This window comes from Gracilinanus agilis, chromosome 2, assembly GCF_016433145.1.
Source record: "Gracilinanus agilis isolate LMUSP501 chromosome 2, AgileGrace, whole genome shotgun sequence".
Taxonomy (NCBI): domain Eukaryota; kingdom Metazoa; phylum Chordata; class Mammalia; order Didelphimorphia; family Didelphidae; genus Gracilinanus; species Gracilinanus agilis.
This window is the reverse complement of record NC_058131.1, coordinates 42,147,966-42,170,545: the sequence shown is the minus strand read 5'-3', so window position 1 is coordinate 42,170,545 and position 22,580 is coordinate 42,147,966. Positions and strand designations below refer to the sequence as shown.

At 49.2% G+C, this 22,580-nt stretch overlaps 1 protein-coding gene across 1 annotated transcript; it reads right to left on the bottom strand.

Annotated features, from left to right (window-relative positions):
- Window positions 1–1,697: 1,697 nt before the first annotated feature.
- On the bottom strand, window positions 1,698–19,177 carry ST3GAL2 (ST3 beta-galactoside alpha-2,3-sialyltransferase 2). The gene is made up of 6 exons (XM_044663110.1): window positions 18,176–19,177; window positions 11,253–11,446; window positions 6,213–6,392; window positions 5,740–5,785; window positions 5,044–5,163; window positions 1,698–3,995 (listed from the first exon to the last, which is right to left on the bottom strand). Exons 1-6 carry the CDS (start codon window positions 18,512–18,514, stop codon window positions 3,822–3,824), a joined length of 1,053 nt encoding a protein of 350 aa, XP_044519045.1. The 5' UTR covers window positions 18,515–19,177; the 3' UTR covers window positions 1,698–3,821.
- Window positions 19,178–22,580: the final 3,403 nt, after the last annotated feature.

Here is a 22,580-nt window from a genome sequence, read left to right as displayed (position 1 = left end):
GATTCCAAAGCAAAAGAATAGTAAGGGTAGACAATGAGGTTAAGTGACTTGCCCAGGGTCACACAGCCAGGAAGTGTCTGAGGCCAGATTTGAAACCAGAACCTCCCAACTCCAGGCCTGGTGCTCTGTCCACTGAGCCACCTAGCTGTCCCCCTTCTCCTTTTCTTGATGAGTCTTTAGATTGCAAGGGCTTAATCCTAACTCATCTCTTATAGGTGATTTTTTTTTTAGGGGGCGATGGGTGGTTTGTATTTCTTTTAAAGGAAAGACTAGCAGCCACAGTGATAATTGAAGTCTGACCATGTCACGCAATATGAACATACCCCTAACTGAGCTCTAGTGGCTCTTGACTGTCTCTAGCATCAAATATAAATTCCTTCAACTTTCAGAGCTTTTCATAACCTGGACCTTTCTTCCCTTTATAACTTCTTTTTTGTTCTTTAATCATTTATCAATTGTGTCTGACTTCATGACCTCATTTGGAGTTTTCTTAGCAAAGATACTGGAGAGATTTGCCATTTCCTTCTCCAGCTCATTTTCCACATGAAGAAATTGGTCAACCAGGGTTAAGTGACTTGTCCAGGGTCATACAACTAGTCAATATTTGAGGTCAGATTTGAATTCAGGAAGACTCCTGGCACTCTATCCACTGTGCCACCTAACTGCCCCTATGGTCTTCTTACTTAAATTACTTATTCTCCTCTAGATACTTTATAATCCAGCAATATCATGACCTACTTGTAGTTGCTCAAATGGGAGACTTCATCTCCACTTTAGAATGTTTATAACCTACATTCATAATAGAAGGAAATGCTAAATTTCAGCAAAGAGGTGAGTGAAAATAAAGATGTCATTTCTCCTTCCCTTCCAAGTTCACCAACCCTTTGAAATCCATCCACAGACCTTTGGGGAGTCTATGGCTCCCAACTCCCTATCATTAGTGATCTCTTAAGTCAGCAAACCTGGGCTAGGACAGAGGATATTCTGCTCAAGTTGTATGATCTTGGGCCAGTCATGGTACTGCCAAACCTCCGTTTCCACATTTGTGAAATGAGGGGGGTCCTTTCCTTTCTAACATTTTGGGAGTCTGAATTACTTCTCTTGAAATCTCTCCGATAATCTGCTGCCAAAAGCTACAGTGGCAGTAGAGGCCCCCCTCTTCCTCCCCTTGTCTGTAGGTGTCTCAAGAGACATCCCTCCCCTTCTAGAGACCGTGCCCAGCAGCTAAGTTACCCCCCTCTGAAGAGCAGTAGGATCCTGCCCCAAACTCTTTCTACTTCTCATTCAGAGAACTGTAATCAAATCAATACTCCCATTGCTCAGGGACAGGGCAAGTCAAATCCCTCAGATTGGCCTCATCTAAGCGTCCTTCCTGGTTCACCTATACAGGGCTACTAAAGCTTTAATCTGTATGAAGACTCTTGGGACCCTCTATGTAAGTCTTGTCTCCCTGTTCCAATGGAGGCTCCCAGAAGCCAAGGGATGTCCTGATTTTCTGTATGTCTTCTCAGCACTTCATTTGATCTCTGAAGCATAGGAAATGCTTAACAAATGTCTTCTCGTTCATCCATCCATCCATCCATCCATCCATCCATCCATCCATCCACCCATCCATCTGCCTATCCTTCCTTCCTTCCTTCCTTCCTTCCTTCCTTGCTAAAAGACGTTTCCAAACAGAAGAGTTGGCCATACATAAATCGCTTTTAAAAAACGGTTTAATTAATAAAGAGGGAGGCAAGAAAGAAAGAAGTATTCATTTAAATAACTATTGCAGAAAAGGAGATCTGGGCCAGCGGATGAGCCCCACATCTCCCAGAAAAGGATTCCATGATGATACAAAAGAAATAAATTACTTTGTTCAAGACAGTTTGGCATGGTTGCATTTTCCCCCCATCTTCTAAACACTCAAAAACAGCCTCTTTACTAAGCATTAAGATGAGCTAAGCAGGGCCTCCTGTCTCACTCGGTAAGTGGGGGGTGGGATGGGCCCTTTTAGGGAGTCACCTGGCAAAAGACAGGGAAGCAAAACCTGCCCTGTCTAGCCATCTCATTCCTGCTGCCCTTCCCTGGGGGCGGCCCGGCCCCATCAGCTCAGGACCTTCGGGGCCAGGCCGGCCTTACAGCTCTAGTCCTGAAGGAGGCCATGAGGGTGTGCGTGCATGTGTGTGTTTGCCTGTCCAGAATGATTGTGGAAGGGGTGTCCGTGCTGGGTGAGGAGTTCTTTTGCGCAGCTTCACAGAAGCCTTTGCTCCCTCCCTTCCCGAGCTCCCCCGACTCCGCAGGGCTGGCATCAGACCAGGGGCATCCCTTGGGTATAGCTGAGTTTAAGGCAGCCAAGCAGAGATTCCAAATGAAAGCCTCGGCTGCCCTTCCAGAGCTGAACCGGGCAGGGGTGGGCAGAGAGCCTGGTGACGGGGCTGAGGGCAGGGGAGGAGGCATGCGGTGGGGGTGGCAGGCCCACCCCTCCTCAGCGAGGCTCCTGGCTAAGATGCATGGCTAGCTGAAAACAAAACGAAAGAAAACCAAACAAGCCCCCCAACCCCCCTAGTGCCCCAGCCAGGGCTGGCAGCTTCGGGTGAGCTGCTCGGTGAAATGGAAGCCGATCCCGTACCCCCTAGCCAACAGGCTCCCGGCACCTGCCTGGCCAGAGGAGGAGAAGAGGGAAGAAATGCATGCACCAAGCTGGTGAGTTGTGAGAGCTTTCCACAAGGGTCTCTCCCCAGATCTGGTCTGAGTAGTGCAGAAAGAGCAGGGTTCGAATCCCGGGGGAAGGAGGAGCTGGACTGATTGTGGAGTGAGCCTGTTGGGGTGGACGCGCCCCTGCTCCAGGGTCTCTCAGGCCCCTCCGGGTGAGAAGTGGGGAGCGCCTGCTAAGTCTCTCCCATAGGGAGGCAGTTAAGTGTGCTGATCCGAGGGAAGCTGACGTGGAAGAGTCAAAACGAGGGCTCCGAGGCCCCCTACGATTGCATTTTGCTTCCGTGGGGTCTACTTTACCCTCCAGCCCTGAGGAAATAAAGGAAATATCCTGGATTGAGTGGTGCCTGGAGAGCTGTGGGAGGGTCAGAGCCCCCCAGACCAAGAGGCCGCCGCGCCATCTTTCCCTAAACCACCTGATTACGTCTTAGAGAGCAGGAGCCTCGGTGCGACCCCACCTTCCTCTGCCTTGGCCCACGCTCTCGCGAGGGGGCGGGCTGGGAAGGGCTCCCCCAGCCTTCTTCCTCCTCGGTTAGGGAAGGGCTGCCTCGGGGAGGCTTAGCCAGCGGGACTCTCCTCCTCTCCAGTCTGATATGTCTTGAACATCACCCACTTCGGCTTCCACCACGGGGATGGTTTAAACCATCCTGTTCGCCTTAAATTTAAAACAATAATAACATTAATTCTACCCCCAAACCCCCAAAGCCACCGAGAGCGTGGGAAGAGAAAGGAGCCGGTGGCGGGACTCCGCAGGTCACGTGGCTGGCCAGAGCCCGGCCGTAGCCTTCACTCCTCGGTCCAGGCACCGGACTCAGCCGCGAGGCCCTCGTGATTGGTTTGGAGAACCAAAGCCTCCGCTCTGTCCGCCTGGGATTGGGGCCAGGAGTCCGCCTTCTCCAGACTTCTCGTCATTGGCTGGGGAAGGAGAGACGATTGTTCCTGATTGGTTTCAGAGACTCCGCCTGGAGCCTCTCGCGATTGCCTGGGGAGCCCCGAGGCTCCTTTGGAAGAAGCCGGCGCCCCGCGTGTGGCCCGAGGCTCGGCCAGGAGGAGAGCCCTGGGTCCCTCGGGTCCCTCGCGCCTCTGGCCACGGCGGCGGCCCAAAGGGGCAGTTGGGCGGCCGGGGCTCAATTGCCCCGATAGACCTCAATCTTGCTGGCTTTGGCCAGCATGTCGATGATGTGGGCTTCAAAGTCCGCGTCGTGCACCCCCGTCTTCCGGAACTCCCCCGCATAGCGGTTGTTTTCCCAGTAATGGTGCCAGTTGCCGCGGCTGTCCGCCCCGAACCCGTAGACGTTCACCTGAGATCAGAAGTAAAGAAGGGATGGGTCAGCTGAAGAAGGGGAGCAGAGCCTGGACTGAAAACCAGAGTGGGGGGAGGCTCAGCAGATGGAGTGCCAAGCCTCCATTCCGGAGGTCCTGGGTTCAAATGTGGCCTCGGGCAGTTCTTGGCTGTGTGGGCGAGTCCCTTCCCCCCCTTGCCTAGTCCTGACTGCTCTTCTGGCTTATTAGCACTGGTTTGAATTTTTATTCAGGGCTACAGTATGTTTGGTCATTGGAAAGTGTGTGGGTCTGGGCCTCGGAGAGGCAACGGGCAGGGCTAGTAAATGAGACAGAAAAAATAAAGAAAACTTCGGTATCTTGAAAAAAAGTGCACAAACATATACACAGAACTAGTTCTAAGAGGGAAGGGAAGGGTTTAAAGAGAAAAAAAAGAAAGAAACTAAAGGGGTGTGTGGGCCCCTTTTCTCCCTTCACACAGGACCTTCCTGCCTCGGAGAGCCTCGGGTCACTCCCCCGTGAATGGCCAGGAGTTTCAATGAGGAAAGACTCACTGAGAAGAGGTCTGTAGGCTCAGAGGAGCATTGGGGAGCCCGGAGCCCTTGTACTCGGGGCCAGTTTTAGCTAGGTGGAACTGTGGATAAAGTTCCCGGCTTGGAGTTAGCAGGACCTGAATTCAAATTCAGCCTCAAATACTTAACTAGTCGTGTGACACTTCACCCATTTGTCTTAGATTCCTCATTTGTAGAATGGGCATATTAAAAGGACTTACTTCCCAGGGCTGTTGTGAGGATCAAATGAGATAAATATTGAAAAGGGTTTAGAGCATAATGAGAATACACGTGTATATTTTATGTCTATTTAATATATTAGTTATTATTATGAACCATCTATTTATTACTTAGAGATTTCTGGCCTCGGAACTAGGGAGAAATCAAAGCTAGCTAATGATCTCCAATCCCATCTGTGACCCAGAATACCCAGGACCTGGGAAGACCAGGCTTTGGCTTTTGTTCCCTAAGTCTGGGCCCCTCGGAAGGGTGGCCCCAGGGCTCTTGGGTCACCTACCTCATCACACACGTGTAAAGCAAAAAAGAGCACCAGCATGCCGGTGGAAGGGTAGCGCCCGTGATGCTCTGTCCACCTGTCGTGAATGTACTTGAAAAAGGCTGGGTTGTAGATCTGGACCTAGGAGAGAAGTCAGCGGGTCAGAGGGAGGCGAGGGAGCCCCTAAAGCCAAGAGGGCAGCTTTGGGCAGCTCCAGCCCATTCTACCAGCTGCTTTTAGTGGACTGATTTCTGTAGCAGGGCCTCATCCTTCATGATTAGGGACCACTAAGGGTTACTGATGGGTGGGAGCCAGGGAGCCAGCAGGGGCCCTAAAGTAAGTGTCCCATGGGCTGAGTGCCTAGAATATGTGAAAACGTCTAGTTTTAAAGAAGGGTAGGATAATATCTTCGCTGTACCAACAATTTTGAAAATGGGTCCATCCCAGGATCTGGGACTACTATTTCTAGCCAGGCAGCTAGGTAGCACAGTAGATCAATTTCCCGGAGTCAGGAAGACCTCAGTTCAAATCCTCAGATACTTAATGAGCTGGGTGACCTTGGGCAAGTCACTTAACCTTTGTCTACCTCTGTTTTCTCATCTGTAAAACAGGGATAATAACTACACCTCCCTCTAAGGTTGCTCAGCACAGTCCCTGGCACATAATAAGTGCCACATCATTACATATTCCCTTCCCCCTCAAGCAGAGTCAGCCTACCTTTTCTTTGTCCACTCGGAGGAAGGACTTCACAGGAGCATAAGTGCTGTAAATAGAGAGAAGGCCATACTTAAGGTGGTCCAGAAAGAACTGGGGAAGAAGCCCTCACTTCATCTCAGAACTCTTCTGCCCCGGTATCTGCCAATTCCAGTCTGCCCTGCATATGCTGCCAGATTAATCTTCCTCATCTCGTTTTGCTGAATTGTGTAAATTAGGGTTAAAGTCTGGGAATTGAGAGACCTGGGTTCAGGTGCCATCTCTGCTCCTTACCAGCTGCACTGGGGATCTCTTATTTTTTACCCAGCAGGTTACAAAATAGAGATAGTTCTTGGATAACCCTAACCAACCCAGCCACCACTCTGGATCTTCCTTGGCCTTTCAGCCAAATCTCACCCAAATCCCAAGATGAGACTCCCTCCCCAGAAGCCTTTTTATTATCCTTGCCCTCCCCGTCCCCACAAAAAGAGCCTCACAATCGGATCTGTCCTGTGGACAAGGCACTGGCAATCCATAGTAAGTCCAGGGCCTTGAAGGGTACCAACACAAAGCTAACGTTGGCAGGCAGGTTCTTGGCACTCTCTGGATACATGAAGTGATGGGTAGTCCGGCTTCCAACATCTTGCTCAAAGCCCACTGTTGGGGCTTGGTTCATCCTGAGAGAGAGAAAAGGTGGTCAGAGAGTGGCTGGAATTACAGAATCTTCACAACTGGGCACTTTCTCCTCCCTTCCTCCAGCTAGAGAAGGAAGTCAGCACAGAGAAGTCTAACACAGGAAAGCTTTAATATGTGTCACTCTTAAATCCTTGGTCTAGAAGGAAATGCTTTAACTAGCAGCCCAAGTCCAGCCTATTCATGATTTGGGACTCATTTAACCATATGAATTCCACATTTGGTTCCAGGTGGTTTTCACACTCAGCCCAGGTTCAGTTCCCTCCTTCTAGACATCTGAACTCCTCCTCCTCCTCTTCCTCCTCTCTCTTTCTCCCTCCTTTCCTCCCCCACCCCCTCTCCGTGTCTCTCTCTCTCTCTCACTCAGGTCTAATTTCCTTGGTCTCTTCTGATGGACTCCCAGCCCCTAATGAACTTTAAAAAACCCTTCTCTTTTACTGACATCTGATACCTAAGTAGATGCTTGGGTTTCCCTTTCACTATCATTCTTTGAGACCCAGACACATTTTGGCTCTCCTTAGAAAAGGCAGAAAGGTATCTCATCTATCCATTACCAATGAGTTGTTAAATGTATGGAGATGGGTGTGAATAGCCTAGTTTACCATCAGGCTATCCTCAAGCAGGGGCATGTGGTAGTCCAGGCAGGGGAATGGGGGGGATAATGCCCAAACCAATGGAGGAGGTATTCTTTATTCTTAGCTTTCTGATTAAGGCTGCCTTGGGTCAGGGCCCAGAAAACCAGCTTGGGCCTCTGGATGAAGAGAACTTCTGAGCTGAAAGCAAGGGTAAAGCCCCTTTCCTAGAGAGGCTGAAGAGAAACCACCAGCAGACACTTCACATTAGGGCAGTGATGGCAAACCTTTTAGAAATCAAGTACCCAAACTGCAACCCTCGTGCTACATGTTAGCCCCCTGCCTTACCCCAAACAGGGGAGGGAGGAAGTGCTCCCACTGGGATGCTGGGCAGAGGAGTAGGTGAAATGAGAAATATCCTCAGGTACAGGTGGAGAAGGGGAGGGGAGCAGCCCCCTCTGGCACACATGCCATAGGTCTGCCAACATGGCATTAGGGGATGATGCAATGTAAATATGGTCAGTCAATGAAACTCCAATGTTCTTTTCTTAGAACTTCATTGCTTGAAGGGGTTTTATTGGGAACTTCTCAAGGGTCTTCATTTTCTTTTGAGCACTCGAGGGCCTAGCAGACCAGAGGGGCTTCAAATACCTTGGGCATTCTCCCCCAATGTCCTGCCGCTGACCGTCAGCCACAGAATCAGCGGCCAGAGCCTCTGTTCTCACATCATTCATCCCAGACTTCCTGGACTATCTTCAGTCCTATCTTCCTGGATAACTCCCCTCCACACACTGAGGATGTTCAACTTTTCAGAGCCCCAGGCAGGGAGAAGAGATGGAAAATGGATTTTCAGGAAAAGTGGGAGTTGCATTTGAAAATCTAACTCAATCCAGAGAAACCAACCACTGTAACTGGTAGGTTCTCTGGTAAGAGGCTCTCTGTGCCTTCTTTATGGCTTCTCATGGGCCTTCAATTCAGGAGAAACAAGGAAAAAGAGACATGGGTCACCGACACCTCCTTATGTCCTATCTGAGTATAGAAGACATACGGATAGAGCTATATCCTATATAAGACAGATCAGTTGGAAGGATAAAATGGCACCAGAGTACTTAGTACAGTGGAGGCTGGGCATATAGTAGGTACTTTATAAATGCTTTCTGATTGACTAGAAACCTGATTATCCAACCACAGCTATCCAATCGCTTCACAGGGATCACATTCAACATGCTTGTACCACCGATTTCCCAGCCACTCAGTTAGGTTTTCTATCCAGTGTAAACATTCCTAGACATTTCAATGTCATCTGACTCTCTGGGACCCTATTTTGGGGGTTTTCTTGGCAAAGATACTGGAGTGGTTTGCCATTTCCTTCTCCAGCTCATTTTATTTTATTTTATTCTTTGTCTTGAAAATTTTTATTTAATTAATTTAGAATATTTTCCCATGGTTACATGATTCATGTTCTTTCTCTCCCCTCTTCCCACCTCCCTCCCGTAGCCAACGCGCATTTCCACTTCTCCAGCTCATTTTACAGATGAGGAACTGAATTGACAAGGTTGGGTAACTTCCCCAGGGTCACCCAGTAAGTGTCTGAGGCCGGATTTGAACTCACAAAGAGATGAATCTTCCTGATTCCAAGCCCAGCGCTCTAACTACTGCACTACCTACTTAGCTACTGAACAAGTGAACATTTTGGTACCAGGGCCTAGTGGAGGGAAGGCAGGGAGCCTCAGATACTCTGGGAAATCTATTATCATCATTTCTTCAAATTGTTTTCAAAGCTATAGCCCGTGTGTGCAGAGTAATGGGATCGTAGGTCTAGATAAGATACAGAGGGATTTCAGAAGCTATTTAGTTTAACCTTCCTTTATAAATGAAGAAACTGAAGTCAGAGATGGGATTTGAACCCAGGTTTCTCTTACCTTTTCACTGAGCTACAACTGGTTCTCGTATAATAAATTTAGCCCATATATTGTTTGTTATATGGGGCTGAGTGAAGGTGAGTGATTCTCGAAGTATATCTGCCTCTTAGCAGCCATACTACTCAGTGGATGGTGTTGGACTTAAGAGTGAGGAAGATCTGAATTCAAATCCTGACTCATTCACTAGCTGTGTGACTCTGGACAAGTCACTTAACCTCTCCTCGTCTCAGTTTCCTCCTCTGTAAAACTGAGACAATAATAGCACCTGCTTTGTAGGGCTTTTATCGAGACTCAAATGAGATAACATGTAACACTTTGCCAAAAGTGCTATATAAATACCATTATCATTATTATGATTATGTTACCCAGGTTTCCCTAGTGGATGCCACAAATTATCTGGCGTTTCCCCATCCAGTCAAAGGTATGTGCCCAGGACTGTGCCACAATTCTTCGTAGCAAAGACTAATCCAGTTTGAGAACTAACCGGCATAGGTTGATGGAATGGCCATAAGCCTGGGTCAGGCTTCGGGTGCCTTCGATGCCCCTCCACGGAGGAGACACAAAGAGGAAGGGAGGACCACAGATGGTACAGGACTCTGCGCTCCAAGGCAGAAAGGGATTGGAGGAAACTTGGGGCTTTCTAAATACCCTGATTCACTCACACGAACACTTTTCTGGCAGAGTGCCCCCCAGGGAGGGGTGGGGGAGCCTCAGCTAGATAGACACGTTGCTGTCTTGGCGTTGCCATGGAGACAGAGCCCTGCAAAAGCCTCTAAGACAAGGCTCTTCCTCTTTCTTCCGGAGGAGCCCAGTCTTCCTAGGAGGCTGATTTCAGGAAATGCCTGGTAGGAGCAGGGAATTTGACAACCTATTTATCCTCGTGGCTCCTCCCCTCCGGCCTCCTTCTTTCTTCCAAGACCTCAGCCCAACTCCAAAAGGAAAATATCGATTCCAGAGCAGATGAAAAAAAATTATTTTAAGTCTTGGAGATAATCTTAAAAAAATACATATATTCGAGTCTCAGGAAGTTAAAAGGACAAAAGTGTGCATTAAAGACCTTGGCAGATGCTCTCAGTAGGACTCACAGGCTAGACTCAATCTAGCAGCTGGCCCTTTTCTGCCTGTAGAGGCTTGGGGACTGGACCCAGGCCTCCCCCAGATACAAAATGAACTGCTCATACCCACATTGGGCAAATAGCCCCCAAAAACTAGAGGGAAAAAGAAAAGGACCCAGATGCAGACGAATATTCAAAGGGCCACTTATAATGAGGAAATGCAATGGAATGTGATGGTGCCATAAGAAATGGCAAAAGTGTAGAGAAATCGAGGAAGACTTGTGTGAACTTTACAGAGCGAAGTGAACAGAACCAGGAAAACAATGTACACAGTGGCAATAACCTAAAGGAAAACAGCCTTGAAGGAATGAAGAGCTCCCATCCCTGCAGTGATCAACCATAGCTCCAGAGGAGTGAGCATGAGCCATGCTTCCTCACAATGCTGGCAGGCTAGAAGGGTAGAATGAGACATACATTCCTAGACACAGCCAATATGGGGAACTGTTTCATATGACCTTGTTTCCTTCTTAGGAGGAATTGCAGTTGTTTTAAAATTTTGTGGAGGGAAATTTGGGAGAGGAGAGGCAAGGAAGGAGAGAAAGAAAAAAGAAAAGAGGAAAGAAGAGAAAGAAAGGAAGAATGAGAAAAAAGAAAGAGAAGGAAAGGTAAGGAGAGGGGAGAGGCAAGGAAGGAGAGGGGGGAAAAGAAAGAGAAAGGAAGGAATAATGAAGAGAAAGAAAAGGATGATGAGAAAAAAAGAAGGGAAGGAAGGAGAGGGAGAAAAAAAGAAAAGAGGAAAGAATGAAGAGAAAGAAGGAGGATGAGAAAAAAGAAGGGAAGGAAGGAGAGGGGAGAAGCAAGGAAGGAAAGAGAAAAGAAGAAAGAAAGGAGGAAAGAATGAAGAGAAAAAAGGGTAAGATGAGAAAAAAGAAAATAGGGAAAGATGGAAATGGTAGAAGGATGGGAGAGGCAGGCAAGAAGAAAGGAAGGGAAGGGAGAACTACCAAAAAAACACTCTAAATAAAAACTCCGAATGACTTTTAATATACAGGTCTGGTTTCCCAGGCTTGAGCAATTTTTGGAGATGTGGTGGAAATGCAGGGCTCTCTAGAATCCACTTTCCCTTTTCTAATGGCCATAGATTTGCCACCCAGTTGCCTCAACTTGAACTCTGTCCTCCTTTGTGGTGGGAGTGTGCACCAGATGAAGAGGTCCATCCATCTCCATTTTGCCCACCGGATTCACACCTGTGCCAACTTTCCCTCTATCCTACCCTCCTTTACAGATAAGCTTACCTCATGATAAAGTTGTGGCCATCCACGTCCCTCCCATAGCCAGAGCCACGCAGATTGCCTGAGTTTCCAACCACGGCACAGCGTCGGCACTTGCGGGGGTCCCGAAAGCGGTAGGGGTTCTCCCCTGGCACAATCTGGAAGAGCTTCTCCAGCACCTCGTTGGTGTTGTGGGACTTGAATTGGGGCTGCAGCATCTGTGGGGCACGCAGGAGACAAAGGAGTGAAGCCTGGGCAGGCGGGTGTAGGTGTTTGTCCGCCCTTCTCCCTTTTTCTTGGGCCTCCACCCATGCCCGGTGCCGAGTCTCCTCGTTTGGCATTCGACCTAGACGCGTTCTCCCACGGCCCGTGCCAGATACCTTTCTTTCCCTCATTAGTATTCCACTGCCTCTGTAGTCTCCTCTCTCAGGGCTCTGCTCTCTCCTGATAAACCACTCCTTGCTGATGTGTTAGTGGGCTAATGGGCTATTCATTGCTCAGTAATGGACTGGCATTTAAGAGGTGCCTTAAGCCAGCGTTCGATACCAGTCTCGATTTCACCCAGATCACACGGGTAGGCAACCACCTACTCCATCTACTTCTGCAACCAGCCTTGAAGACCTTCCATGCTCCAGGGTTTCACAGAAAAGGGAGTTGAGTGGCCTTTAGATGTTCTTTCCAAAAAGCCTACCGTGTGTGTGTGGGGGGGTGGGGGGAGCTGGGTGGCTCAGTGGATGGAGAGTCGAGAGGTTCTGGGGTTCAAATCTGGCCTCAGATATTTCTTAGCTGAGTGACCCTGGGCAAGTCACTTCACTTCCATTGCCTAACCCTTACCTCTGTTCTGCCTCGGAACCAACACACAGTACTGATACTATGACGGAAGGTAAGGATTGAAAATAAAAGTCTTCAGCTTGGTCCCTAGGTCCAGAGTTAGTCCCAAGCTAGGGAATGGGAAGAGCGTGGAAAAGGGCCTGGAAGACTGGAACATGCCATTCTTTACTTTATTTCCTCCGTGAACCTTTCTCTAGCATAAGGGCTATGTGCCTTCTTTCATAACGTGATGAACATGGAAACAGGTATTATATGGTAACATGTGCACAACCTACATCATATTTACTGCCATCTTTGGGGAGGGGGCAGAGAACACGGATCGAAAAATGTCAGAAAACGATTATTAATCATTGTGTAGTCTGGAAATCTTTTATTAAAAAAAAAAAAAGGAAAGGGCCTGAAAAAGGAAGGAAGAGGGTGGGCAGATCAAGAGTAGGACCCCAGGGGCCACGGCTGACCCAGAGGCTTGGTGCCATGAGACAGAGGCAGGCACTGGACAGAATCTTGGGTCAAGAATGTCACAGGACACACAGTGACAAAACCAGTGACCAGCACCATGCAGAGAAAGAGGTTGTAGTTCAATTGTTTCCGTTATGTCTGACTCTTCATGACCCCCTTTGGGGTTTTCTTGGCAAAGATGCTGGAGTGGTTTGCCATTTCCTTCTCCAACTTATTTTACAAACAGATGAAGGAACGGAGGCAGGGTTAAGTGACTTGCCCAGGGTCACATAGCTAGTAAGAGTCTGAGGCCAGATTTGAATTTAGGAAGATGAATTTTCCTGACTTGAGGCTATGCCACCTCAATGGCCCTGGGGAGAGGGACCATGGAACCAATGACTCGACCTCAGAACTGAACTTAAAAAGTAACTGAGGGTAGCAAGGTGGCTCAGTAGATAGAGTCCCAGGCCTGGGGATGGGATGTCCTGGTTTCAAATCTGGCCTCAGACATGTCCTAATTGTGTGACCCTGAGTAAGTCACTTAACCCCCACCTGCCTAGCCCCTACAACTCTTCTATTTTATTTTTTTATTTGAAAATTTTTATTTAATTAATTGATTTAGAATATTTTTCCATGGTTCCATGCTTCATGCTCTTTCCCTTCCCTCCTCCCAACCTCCTCCCCTAGCCAACGAAACTCTTCTATTTTAGAAATAATACACAGTATGGATGCAAGACAGAAAACAAGAGTTTGCCTTTTTTTTTTTTTAATGTAACTAAAGTTGGTTCTTCAAGAAACTGAACTTCTGTTTTCTAAAACTGTCCAACTGGAAGATCAAAATACCATCAGAACCAAACCGTATCAGGAGCCACTCAGGGGAGGGGGCCGGCCACCGGAATGGCCTAGGAATTACGGGGGTTCGGGTGGGAAGGGCTCTGCTCCAATCTTCTTTGAAGGCAAGGGAGGAGGCGGGGCTGGAGCTGTCAGGGACACACGAGAATGATTCAAGGGCTTGAGGAATGGACTTGAGAACAAGAAAATGAACTCCGTCTGGAGAGCGAGCTTGGCTCCGGGTCAAGAATTCCTGAGCTGGTGGGGGAAAGGGGAGGAGGGACCAGGCCCCGCTGAGAAGCGTCCAGCAGGGGACAGGCTTCATGGCTAATTGCCTGTTTGGAACCGTTAACCTGGGGTGGGTTGAGGGCTATCTGCTCCAGGCTTGGAGTGGGGTCTTGGCCAAGTCCCTGGTCCCCTGGAGGATCCAGCTCCATCCGTAAAGCCAGGATCGTGGACACAGACACGGGCAACGCCAGAAAGGGCTCCGAGCTAGGACGAGAGACGCCATCCAGAGCCTAGTGATCCCTGCCTCTCACGCCCTCTCCCTGTCATTAGGGGCTCCAGGCTGCCCATTTGGGGGGCCACTCCTCGTCCCCGGGCTACTGGCATGGCTCTTATTCTGCCCCTTTGCAAGAGAAGAGTGGGGAGAGGTTTTTTTCTCTTCTTTGAATTTGGAATCTGAACTCTTGGATTCCAGTCTTGTCTCTGCTGTTTACAAGCTGGATGAGTCTGGCCAAGCCAAAGTGTCTCAGACTCAATTTCTTGATTTGAAAATGGGGATAATATTTATTTATGGGAATAAAACCAATGACCAGCACTGTTTGAAGAGGGTGGTGGTTGTTGTTCAGTTGTTTCAGTCCTAAATAGAGGGCTTTAAGGTTTGCAAAGTGTTGTACATATTTTATTTGAGCCTCATGACAGTCCTAGAAGGCAAGGGGATTAGTCCCATTCTACAGGTGAGGAAATTGAGGCTGAGAGGTTATATGACTTGACCAGTATGACTGGTCTGAGACAGGATCTGAACTCAAGACTTCTTGACTCCAAACCCAGTATTCTGTAAGTATGTACTGTACCACCTGGCTGGGATAATAATGGTTAGAACGAGCTACTTCGGAGGGCTATCATGAGAACAGTGTTCTGTGAACCGTAAAACATCACATAAAAGTAACCTATTATTTTTATTCCCATCTGGCAAGACTAGGGCACATAGAAGCTTCCCAGGAGTTTCTAAGGAGATGATGCTGGGACTCAGAAGAAATTCAGTATCCTGTATTAAGCCCCCAATAAGTCAGTCAGTCAACAAGCACATATTAAGCGCCTTCTCTGTATTATTACTGTGCATTTTAAAAATAATATGTATTAAAAAAAAACAGACCTTGTTGTCATGGAGCTCAGTCTAGGGGAAGCAATATGCAAGGAGCTATATACAAGCAAGATCTATACAGGCTAAATTGGGATTCATTTCAGAGGAAAAGCACTAAGACTAAGTAAGTCTGGGAAAGGTTCTTTGTAGAAGGGAGGACTTTAGCTGGGTCCTGAAGGAAGCTCGGGAAGCCAGGAGGCAGAGATGAGACTAGAGAACATTCCAGGCATGGAGGACAGCTAGAGGAAATGCCCAGGGCCAGAAGATGGAGGAATAGAAAGGAAGTCTGTGTTCTACAGTATCAGACTGGAAAGGTAAGGGAGGTTATGATGGGCTCTGAAAGCCAAGCAGAGGATTCTATAATGGATTCTAGAAGCAATGGGGAGCCACTGAAGTTTCTTGATTAGAGGTGGGGAAAGTGATTATGATCGGACTTGTATTTTAGAAAAAATCTTTTTAGTGGATGAGTGGACGATGGCCTGGAACGGGATGTCAGACCCATCGGTGGTTATTGCAATAGTCTAGGTGTGAGGCAATGAGGACCTCTACCAAAATAGAATCAGTGTCTGAGAAGAAAAGGAGGAGCATATCATAGGCATTACAAGAGTAAAACAGACAGGACTTTGCAACAGTTTTGATATGGGCAGTGGGAAGGGTGAGAGATAATGAGGAATCCAGGAGAACTCTTAGGATGTGAGAAGGTTGGGTAACAAAGAGTATGGTGGTGATCTTGACAGTAATAGGAAGGTTAAAAAGTGGCCGGAAACTTAGGGAGGTGAGAAATAATTAGTTCAGTTTTGAATATTTTGAATTTAAGATGTCTACAGAAGTCGTATCAAGTAAATAGAAACAAGGACCATTAAGGATCCCTGTACATGCAAATCCCTGTGGGACTGGCTAATAGGATGGAAAAGGAAAATAATAAATGTTGGAGGGGATGTGGGAAAATTGGGACACTAATGCATTTTGGAATTGTGAACTGATCCAACCACTGCATTGGAACTATGCAAAAGGCTATGGAATTGTGCATACCCTTTGATCCAGCAATACCACTACTAAGTCTATATCCCAAAAGAAAAAAAAAAGGAAAAAGGACATATTTGATAAAAATACTCATAGCAGTTCTTTTTGTCGTGGCAAAGAATTGGAAATTGAGGGGATGCCCATCAAATGAGGAGTGGTCTGATAGGTAGAAGAAGAACTTGGAACCTAGAGGAAAGAGCATTATCAAGGGGAAGAAGGGGATCAACAATGTCAAAAACTAAAGAAAGGTTAAAAAAAGATGAGACTGGAGATAAGGCCATTGGATTTGGCAACTAAGAGATTATTGGGGGGCAAGTTGGTGGATTAGTGAATAGAGAGCTAGGTCTAGAGCCAGGAGGTCCTGATTTCAAATCTTCAAATACTTCCTAGCTGTGTGTCCCATGGCAAGTCATTTAACCCCAATTGCCTAGTCCTTACCACTCTTCTGCTTTGGAATACAATACTTAGTATTGACTCTAAGATAGAAGGTAAGGGTTTAAAAAAAAAAAAAGAAAGAGAGAGAAATCATTGATGACTTTGGAGAGAGCAATTGTGGTTGAATCCTGAGGATGGAAACCAGACTACAGAGAGCTAAGAAGAGAATGAGATGGAAGAAAGTCAAAACATTCAGTGTAGATGGCCTTTTCAAGGAGTTTACCCATAAAAGGGAGGAGAAATATGAGACAATGGTTACCAGGAATAGATGGATGAGAGGGATGAGAGAGGGTTTTTGGATGATGAGGAAGACATAGGCATGTTGGTAGACAGGAGGAGTGCAAGATGTGTGGGAGGGTAGAGGTAGCAATGTGTTGGAGGAGATGAAATGGAATGAGATCACTTGTTTATGCAGAAGGACTTGTCTAGGCAAGAAGAGCTACCTCTTGGTGTGACATAGAGGTGAAGGAGGAGATAGACAGAATGTATTTTTTTAACCCTTACCTTCTGTCAGTATCAATTCTCAGACAGAAGAGTGGCAATAGGGGTTAAGTGACTTGCCCAGGGGCACACAGCTATGATGTGTCTGAAGCCAGATTTGAAGAAGGAAAGCATTTAAGAGATGGGAGATAGAGAAGAGGGGAGAAGAGAGAGCTCAGGGTGAATAGCCTCCATTTTATCATAGAAGACAGAAACATGCTAAGCCAAGACATGGTGTCTTGCTATGTGTACTGAAGCCAGGAAGAGTCTTCCCCACTCCCCTCCCTTCTACTCTGACTTTCTTCTCACTTTCTCTTTCCACTCTCCCCTTCCCTCACTTTCTCTCTCCTTTTGCTTTCTCTCTCTCTTCTTTCCTTACTTTTTCCTTTCTCTCATACTTTTTCTCTCTGCTTCTGTCTCTTCCTGTCTCTTTCTTTTGCCCTTTGTAAGCAAGAATAAATAAGCGCAGAATGATACAGACTGGCAAAGGATGGCATTCTGCCATACCTCAGAGGGTGCCCTGATATGGCATGTGATGATCCCAGATGGCATTTATGAAGCACCTACCATGTGCTCAGGCACTGTGCTAGGCTCTGGGGATATAAAAACAAAAATGAAACAGCCTTGGCCTTCAAGTAGCTATTTCTATTAGAAGAAACAATATTATACATTGAGAATTAAGTGCAAAAAATGTCCAGGCTATTGTGGGGGAGAGGAGGTTAGGGAACAGGTAGAAATCATGATGGGCTTCCTATAGGATATGGAACTTCAGCTTCATTGGCAAGGAAGCCAGGATTCTCTGAGGCAAGGTGAGAATAAGGAACACAGAAATGATAGAGAAGCCATAGAAAGGGAAGAAGGGGAGGAGGACCACGTGGGTCTAAGATTCAGAGCTCCAAGTGGTCCTTCCTTTCCATCACATCCTAGGATCTGGGAGGTTTGAAAATGCTTTCAGATGGGGGTAGCTAGGTGGCTCCGTGGGAGGAGTTAGATTCAAAACTGGCCTCAGACAGTTCCCAGCTATGTGACCCCGGACAAGTCACTTAACTCCCTTTGCTGGGTTCTTGTCCTTCTGTCTTAGATTCGTTACTAAGACAAAAAATAAGGATTTTTTAAAAAGTGCTTTCAAACAAAGCGGCTGAGCCTTGTTTCATGTCTTGTCTGCCGTCTGGGTGACTGAGAACAGTCTTTCCAGCATCCCCCTGACGATGTGGGCCCCCACCGTGACCTGGAGGTGACAATGGGCTCAGCTCCACCATAGCTGGGCTACCTAGGTACAGTCTCGCCCAGGGCTGCCCTTCGCCTCCTCCTCCACAGCCCATTGGCCTGATGATGAAATTGGGCGGCCACAGTCTCCAGCCCGCCCCGCCCCCTTTCCTGACCCTGGTCCTAGTCTGGGGCCAGAGTTAGTGGGAGCTTGAGAAGCCCTCCTAAGAGAGGACTGAACTCCATTCAGCTCAATCATTCAGCAAATGAGCGTCTCCTGGGTGCAAGGCAGGCTGCTGCCTCCAAAAGCTTCCCCACCCTCCAGCGCATCCCTTACCATCCACCACCGCTGGACGTCTAGGGGCAGATCCATGTTCTCTTTGGTCCAGACGGGGGAGATGTTGCCGTCGTAGTGGCTGTCAAACCAGTCGGAGGCGCCGGTGTCCCCCATGCAGCGGCGGCAGGCGCAGCTCTTGCTCAGGAGGCCCCCCTTGTTGAGGCGCTGCAGGCCGGCGTAGCTGGGCACCAGCTTCACCCGGTGCGTGCTGCCCAGGCCTCCGGAGTCCAGGTAGGGCAGGGTGGCCATGCTGTGGTGGGAGTAGGTGAAGAGGAGCGACATGACGAACACCAGCAGGAAGGCGGTGGAGAGAAACCAGAAACGCAGGGAGCACTTCATGGCTTGGCAGAGGGGGGCGGGACCCCCTGCTGGGGCGGGGGTCACCGGGGTCCCTCCCTCAGCGGCTGAGTGCGAAGCCGGCCCCAGCGCTGCCCTCCCGCTCCGGCTCTGTGGGGAAAGAGCATAGAGGCCGGAGCCGCACCGAGGATGCGGGAGGCCGCCAGGGAGGCCCTGTTCTCTCCCTCGAAGGTAAGAGAAAAGAAGGCCGGCGGCTGTGGCTTCCCGGTGCCGCTTTGTCCGGAGCAGCCACTAGCTGGGCCACAGGGGCTGTGCTTCTCCCGCCCCCCCACGGAGGGGGAGGTCAGTCCATCCCAGCCCAGTAGTCCCTAGCGATGGCCAGGCACCCGCTCTGGGAAACCTCCTCTTTGGTGACTTGGAATAGTCCAGGCTGGGGCAGCCGCGGTCCTTGTGGTTCATGGGCAGACGCTGAGGCTGTCCCCTCCCTCCCCTGCGGCAGGGGAGCTGGCTCTGTCCCCCTGGGGAAACCAAGGATTCCAACCCCAATAGAAAGCTGGGCCCCTGGGCGATGGGGCGCTCGATCCTTTCCCTCGGGGCAAGGAGGGGGCAGGACCGGCCTTTGATTCTCAGAAGACCGGGGAAGAACCACCTCAGCCAGCCAAAGAGGTTTCAAAGTCACTGGATGGAAGGTGGCATGAATGCCCGCTCCCAGCAGCCGGTCGTCGCCCGTCGCTCCCCGCTAAAGCCTCGCGGCCTCTGCTGCCTGAGGGACTACAAAGGGCTCATTGCAGACGTGCCACCCTTTGGAGCCGAGGACCAGCTGCAAGGCAGCTGCTGCAGACTCTGCAGGTGACGGCTCCCTCCTGGGTCTTCTTCCCCACAGCGGCTCCTCCGCCCATGCCTGCTCCCTGGGGGCTGCGCCCTCCGAGGCTGGTGCCTTCAGTCATGCCCTGGAAGCCTCTGCCGGTCCGGCCCAGGCCTGCTGAAAGGGCAGAGAAGAAAAGCACTGATGTACAGAGAACATGGTTGTGCCCCCTCCCCGCCTCTCCCCGGTCCCCCCAGTCCCTGGAGCGGCGCTGCGCCCCCACAATGCCTTTGGAGGCAAACTCTAGCTGTGGGTCCCCGGTAGGTCACTTCAGTGCTCTCCGCCTCAGTAGGCTTCCAAATCCACTCCAGTTCTAAAACTGACCCAAAGAAAAAGACACTGCTGGGGGGAGAGCCCAAACCGCCTGAGATGGGGACCAGAAGGAGATCCTGCATCCCCTTCTGCTAACTTGGCCTTTGTCTGTTCTGGAGAAGGGAAATGTCTATCTGCAGTCAGAGGAAGTCCCCGGCTGAGCTCGATCCACAGAACGCAACCGGTGGCTCACCAGGGGCCCGGCACTGGACTCCATGAGCGACCTCCTCGTTGTTTCTTATAAGAAGGTCCCCAGAGGGCCAGTGACAGCTGAGACCTGCTAGGGAGGGGAGAGGGACTGCCCCGGCCTGACTCTCCATTTGTTCTAGTTTGTTTTGTTTTTTAAACCCTCACCTGCTGTCTTAGAGGGGACGCTGCCTATCCCTTCCAAGGCAGAAGAAGGGTAAGGGTTGAGGCAACTGGGGTCAAGAGACTTGTCCAGGGCCCCACAGCGAGGAAGTGTCTGAGGCCACATTTGAACCCAGGACTTCCCATGGGATCTCTAGGTCTAGCTCTCAATCCATGGAGTTTTCTGAGTCAACACACCGCCCGCAGGGATCCTCCTGTATCAGGCGGTGGCCTCTACTTCTATTTGGCTTTGCCACCATCCCAGAAGACTACTGCCACAATCCCCGGACTCTTCTCCTGAGCCTCAGGGGGGACAGGGAGGGGACTGGTCCAGGATGGGGTTCCAGTTGCCCATCTCCCAGCCCTCCGTGTCTCTCCTTCGATCAGCAATTGCTTTCCCATTGGTTGCGCCCCCCCCCTGCTTCTGGTCTCAAACCCGCAGCCTGAGCCTCTCCTCGTAAGCACCACGGCCTCCGTGCCAGATTTCCAGCCAGCATACCCAGTCATCTGTGTCTGTCTCGGGGCCTCCCTCGTCTAGTTGTCCAGCCCTGCTCAGTCCATGAGCCAGGGCACCCCCAGAGACCTGTCTCCAGCCTCCAAGCCCCCCACGGCACCCAGCCCCTGCCACCCATTGTATGGAGGCTGGTAAGGAGAGCAGAAACCACTTCCCAAGAACCGGAAGGCCGTATGGCCCAGATGTCCTGTGAAAGCCCAGGCCTTGGAACGTGTCTTTTCAGGCCATGATCCTAGTTTTCTCCCAGGACGGACTCATTCATTGAAGAGCAATGACAGCAGATTTAAAGCCGGGAGAGATCCCTGACTTAGTCCGGTTCCCTCGTCCTACACAAAAGGAAACCAAGGCCTGGGAAGGTTCGACGATTCGGCCAAGGCTGAGAGCGGAGCCGGGATGGGAACCAAGTTCCTCCCTCTGCACGCTGAACGTGCTCTCCACACGAAGCCGGACGGAACCTCGGTCTTCATAGAAAGCGGAGCCTACCCTGGTTAGCTCGTCGATCTGACTTTGCAAGACGGCAAGACTTTCCAAAGGGAATCTCTCCCAGGAAGCGTTAGCAACCTCTAGGGTTCCAAGGGAATGTATTCTGGGCAGCAGAAGTGCCTAGGAAAACGGGAAACGTGGCCCCAAACCTGACCACACACAAGGCTTGGCATACTACCATGGAGGGGCCAAAATTGGCCTGCCATCTGCTTTTGTGCTGCCTGTGAGCTAAGAATGGCTCCATTAAAAAAAAATCCTTAGATTTTAGATTTTAGATCTAATGTCTTAGAATCAATTAATTTCCAAGGCAGAAGAGCGGTCAGGGCTAGGCAATTGGGGTTAAGTGACTTGTCCAGGATTATACAACTAGGAAGTGTCTGAGACCAAATTTGAACCCAGGACCTCTCATCTCCAGGCTTGACACTCACCACTGAACCACCTCGCTGCCTCTTATTCCATTTTAAAATATAATGTATGTTTACTCAATTTATTTTTAATTTATTATTTATTGTTAACATTCATTTTCTTATATTCTGAGTTCCAAAGGCTAAGTCATGTAAAACATTTACTGGATTTATTTTTAAATAAAGTTTTTATTGCAAGTTTTTTATTTTAAAATGTAAAAACACCATTCTTAGCGCACACGGGCAACACAAAACCAGATGGCAGGCCAGATTTGGCTCTCAGGCCGTGGATCTGCCCATGCCTGAAGAGAATACGGGACCCGTTAATGCAGTTTGGGCAAGTCAGAAGAGGAGGAAGGATGAGCCTCCGGTGAGAAGAGGTGACTCGAATGAGGCAGCGCATGGGAGATATTGTCCCCAGAGCTTGGGGGGCCTATCGCCGACAGAGGGGGGCCGAACAAACAAACAAAACCCTAAGTCCTGTCGCCTTTGGGTGACCTGTTTGCAGATGGTGCAGGACTGCCTCCTTTGTCTAGAGACCACAAGCCTCTTTAGGGATGACCCTGGTTGGTCATTAGTTCCTCCAACTATCCTGGCAGAGAGCAGGCCATTTACTGTAGTCGATCAACAGCCCTGGGAATGCAGCCGCCTGAAGGCCGAGACGAGGCCTCCCAGCACAGAGAAGTTCTCTCCATGTTTCCCTAGCCCTCTCGCATTGGTGGGTTCTGCCCACCATGTATTTCAGAGAACGCTGCAGTCAAACTGGGCGACTAGCAGTTCCCTGAGCTAGAAATTCTATCTCCTACTTCATTCACTGAATCCTTACAAGCTCTCCCTTAGGCCTGGAATTCACTCATCTTCTCCCCCTTTCAGAATCCTCACCTTGCCTTCAAGGCTCAGTTCAGGTTCTACCTCCCCAGTGAAGTTTTTGATGATCTAATTAGGTAATAATAATAAATATGTATGTGGTACCTACTATGTGCCGGGTATACAAATGTTAAAACCCTTTACAAATATTATCTCATTTCCTTCTTCCCAACCAACCTGGGGGAAAAAAACAAAAAACAACTTAGGTTCAAATCCAGCCTCAGATACTTTCTAAGCTCTGTGACCCTGGGCAAGTCATGTTTCTCTGTTTGCCTCAGTTTCCTCATCTGTAAAATGAGCTAGAGAAGAAAATGG

What these genes read in the sequence shown, in the direction of transcription:
- ST3GAL2 (XM_044663110.1), bottom strand. Translation starts at nt 18,514, where the DNA reads ATGAAGTGCTCCCTGCGTTTCTGGTTTCTCTCCACCGCCTTCCTGCTG. An exon ending in ACGTCCAGCGGTGGTGGATG is followed by an intron (nt 11,447 to 18,175) that starts GTAAGGGATGCG and finishes CGTGCCCCACAG; the next exon opens with ATGCTGCAGCCCCAATTCAA. An exon ending in CTTTACACGTGTGTGATGAG is followed by an intron (nt 3,996 to 5,043) that starts GTAGGTGACCCA and finishes TTCTGATCTCAG; the next exon opens with GTGAACGTCTACGGGTTCGG.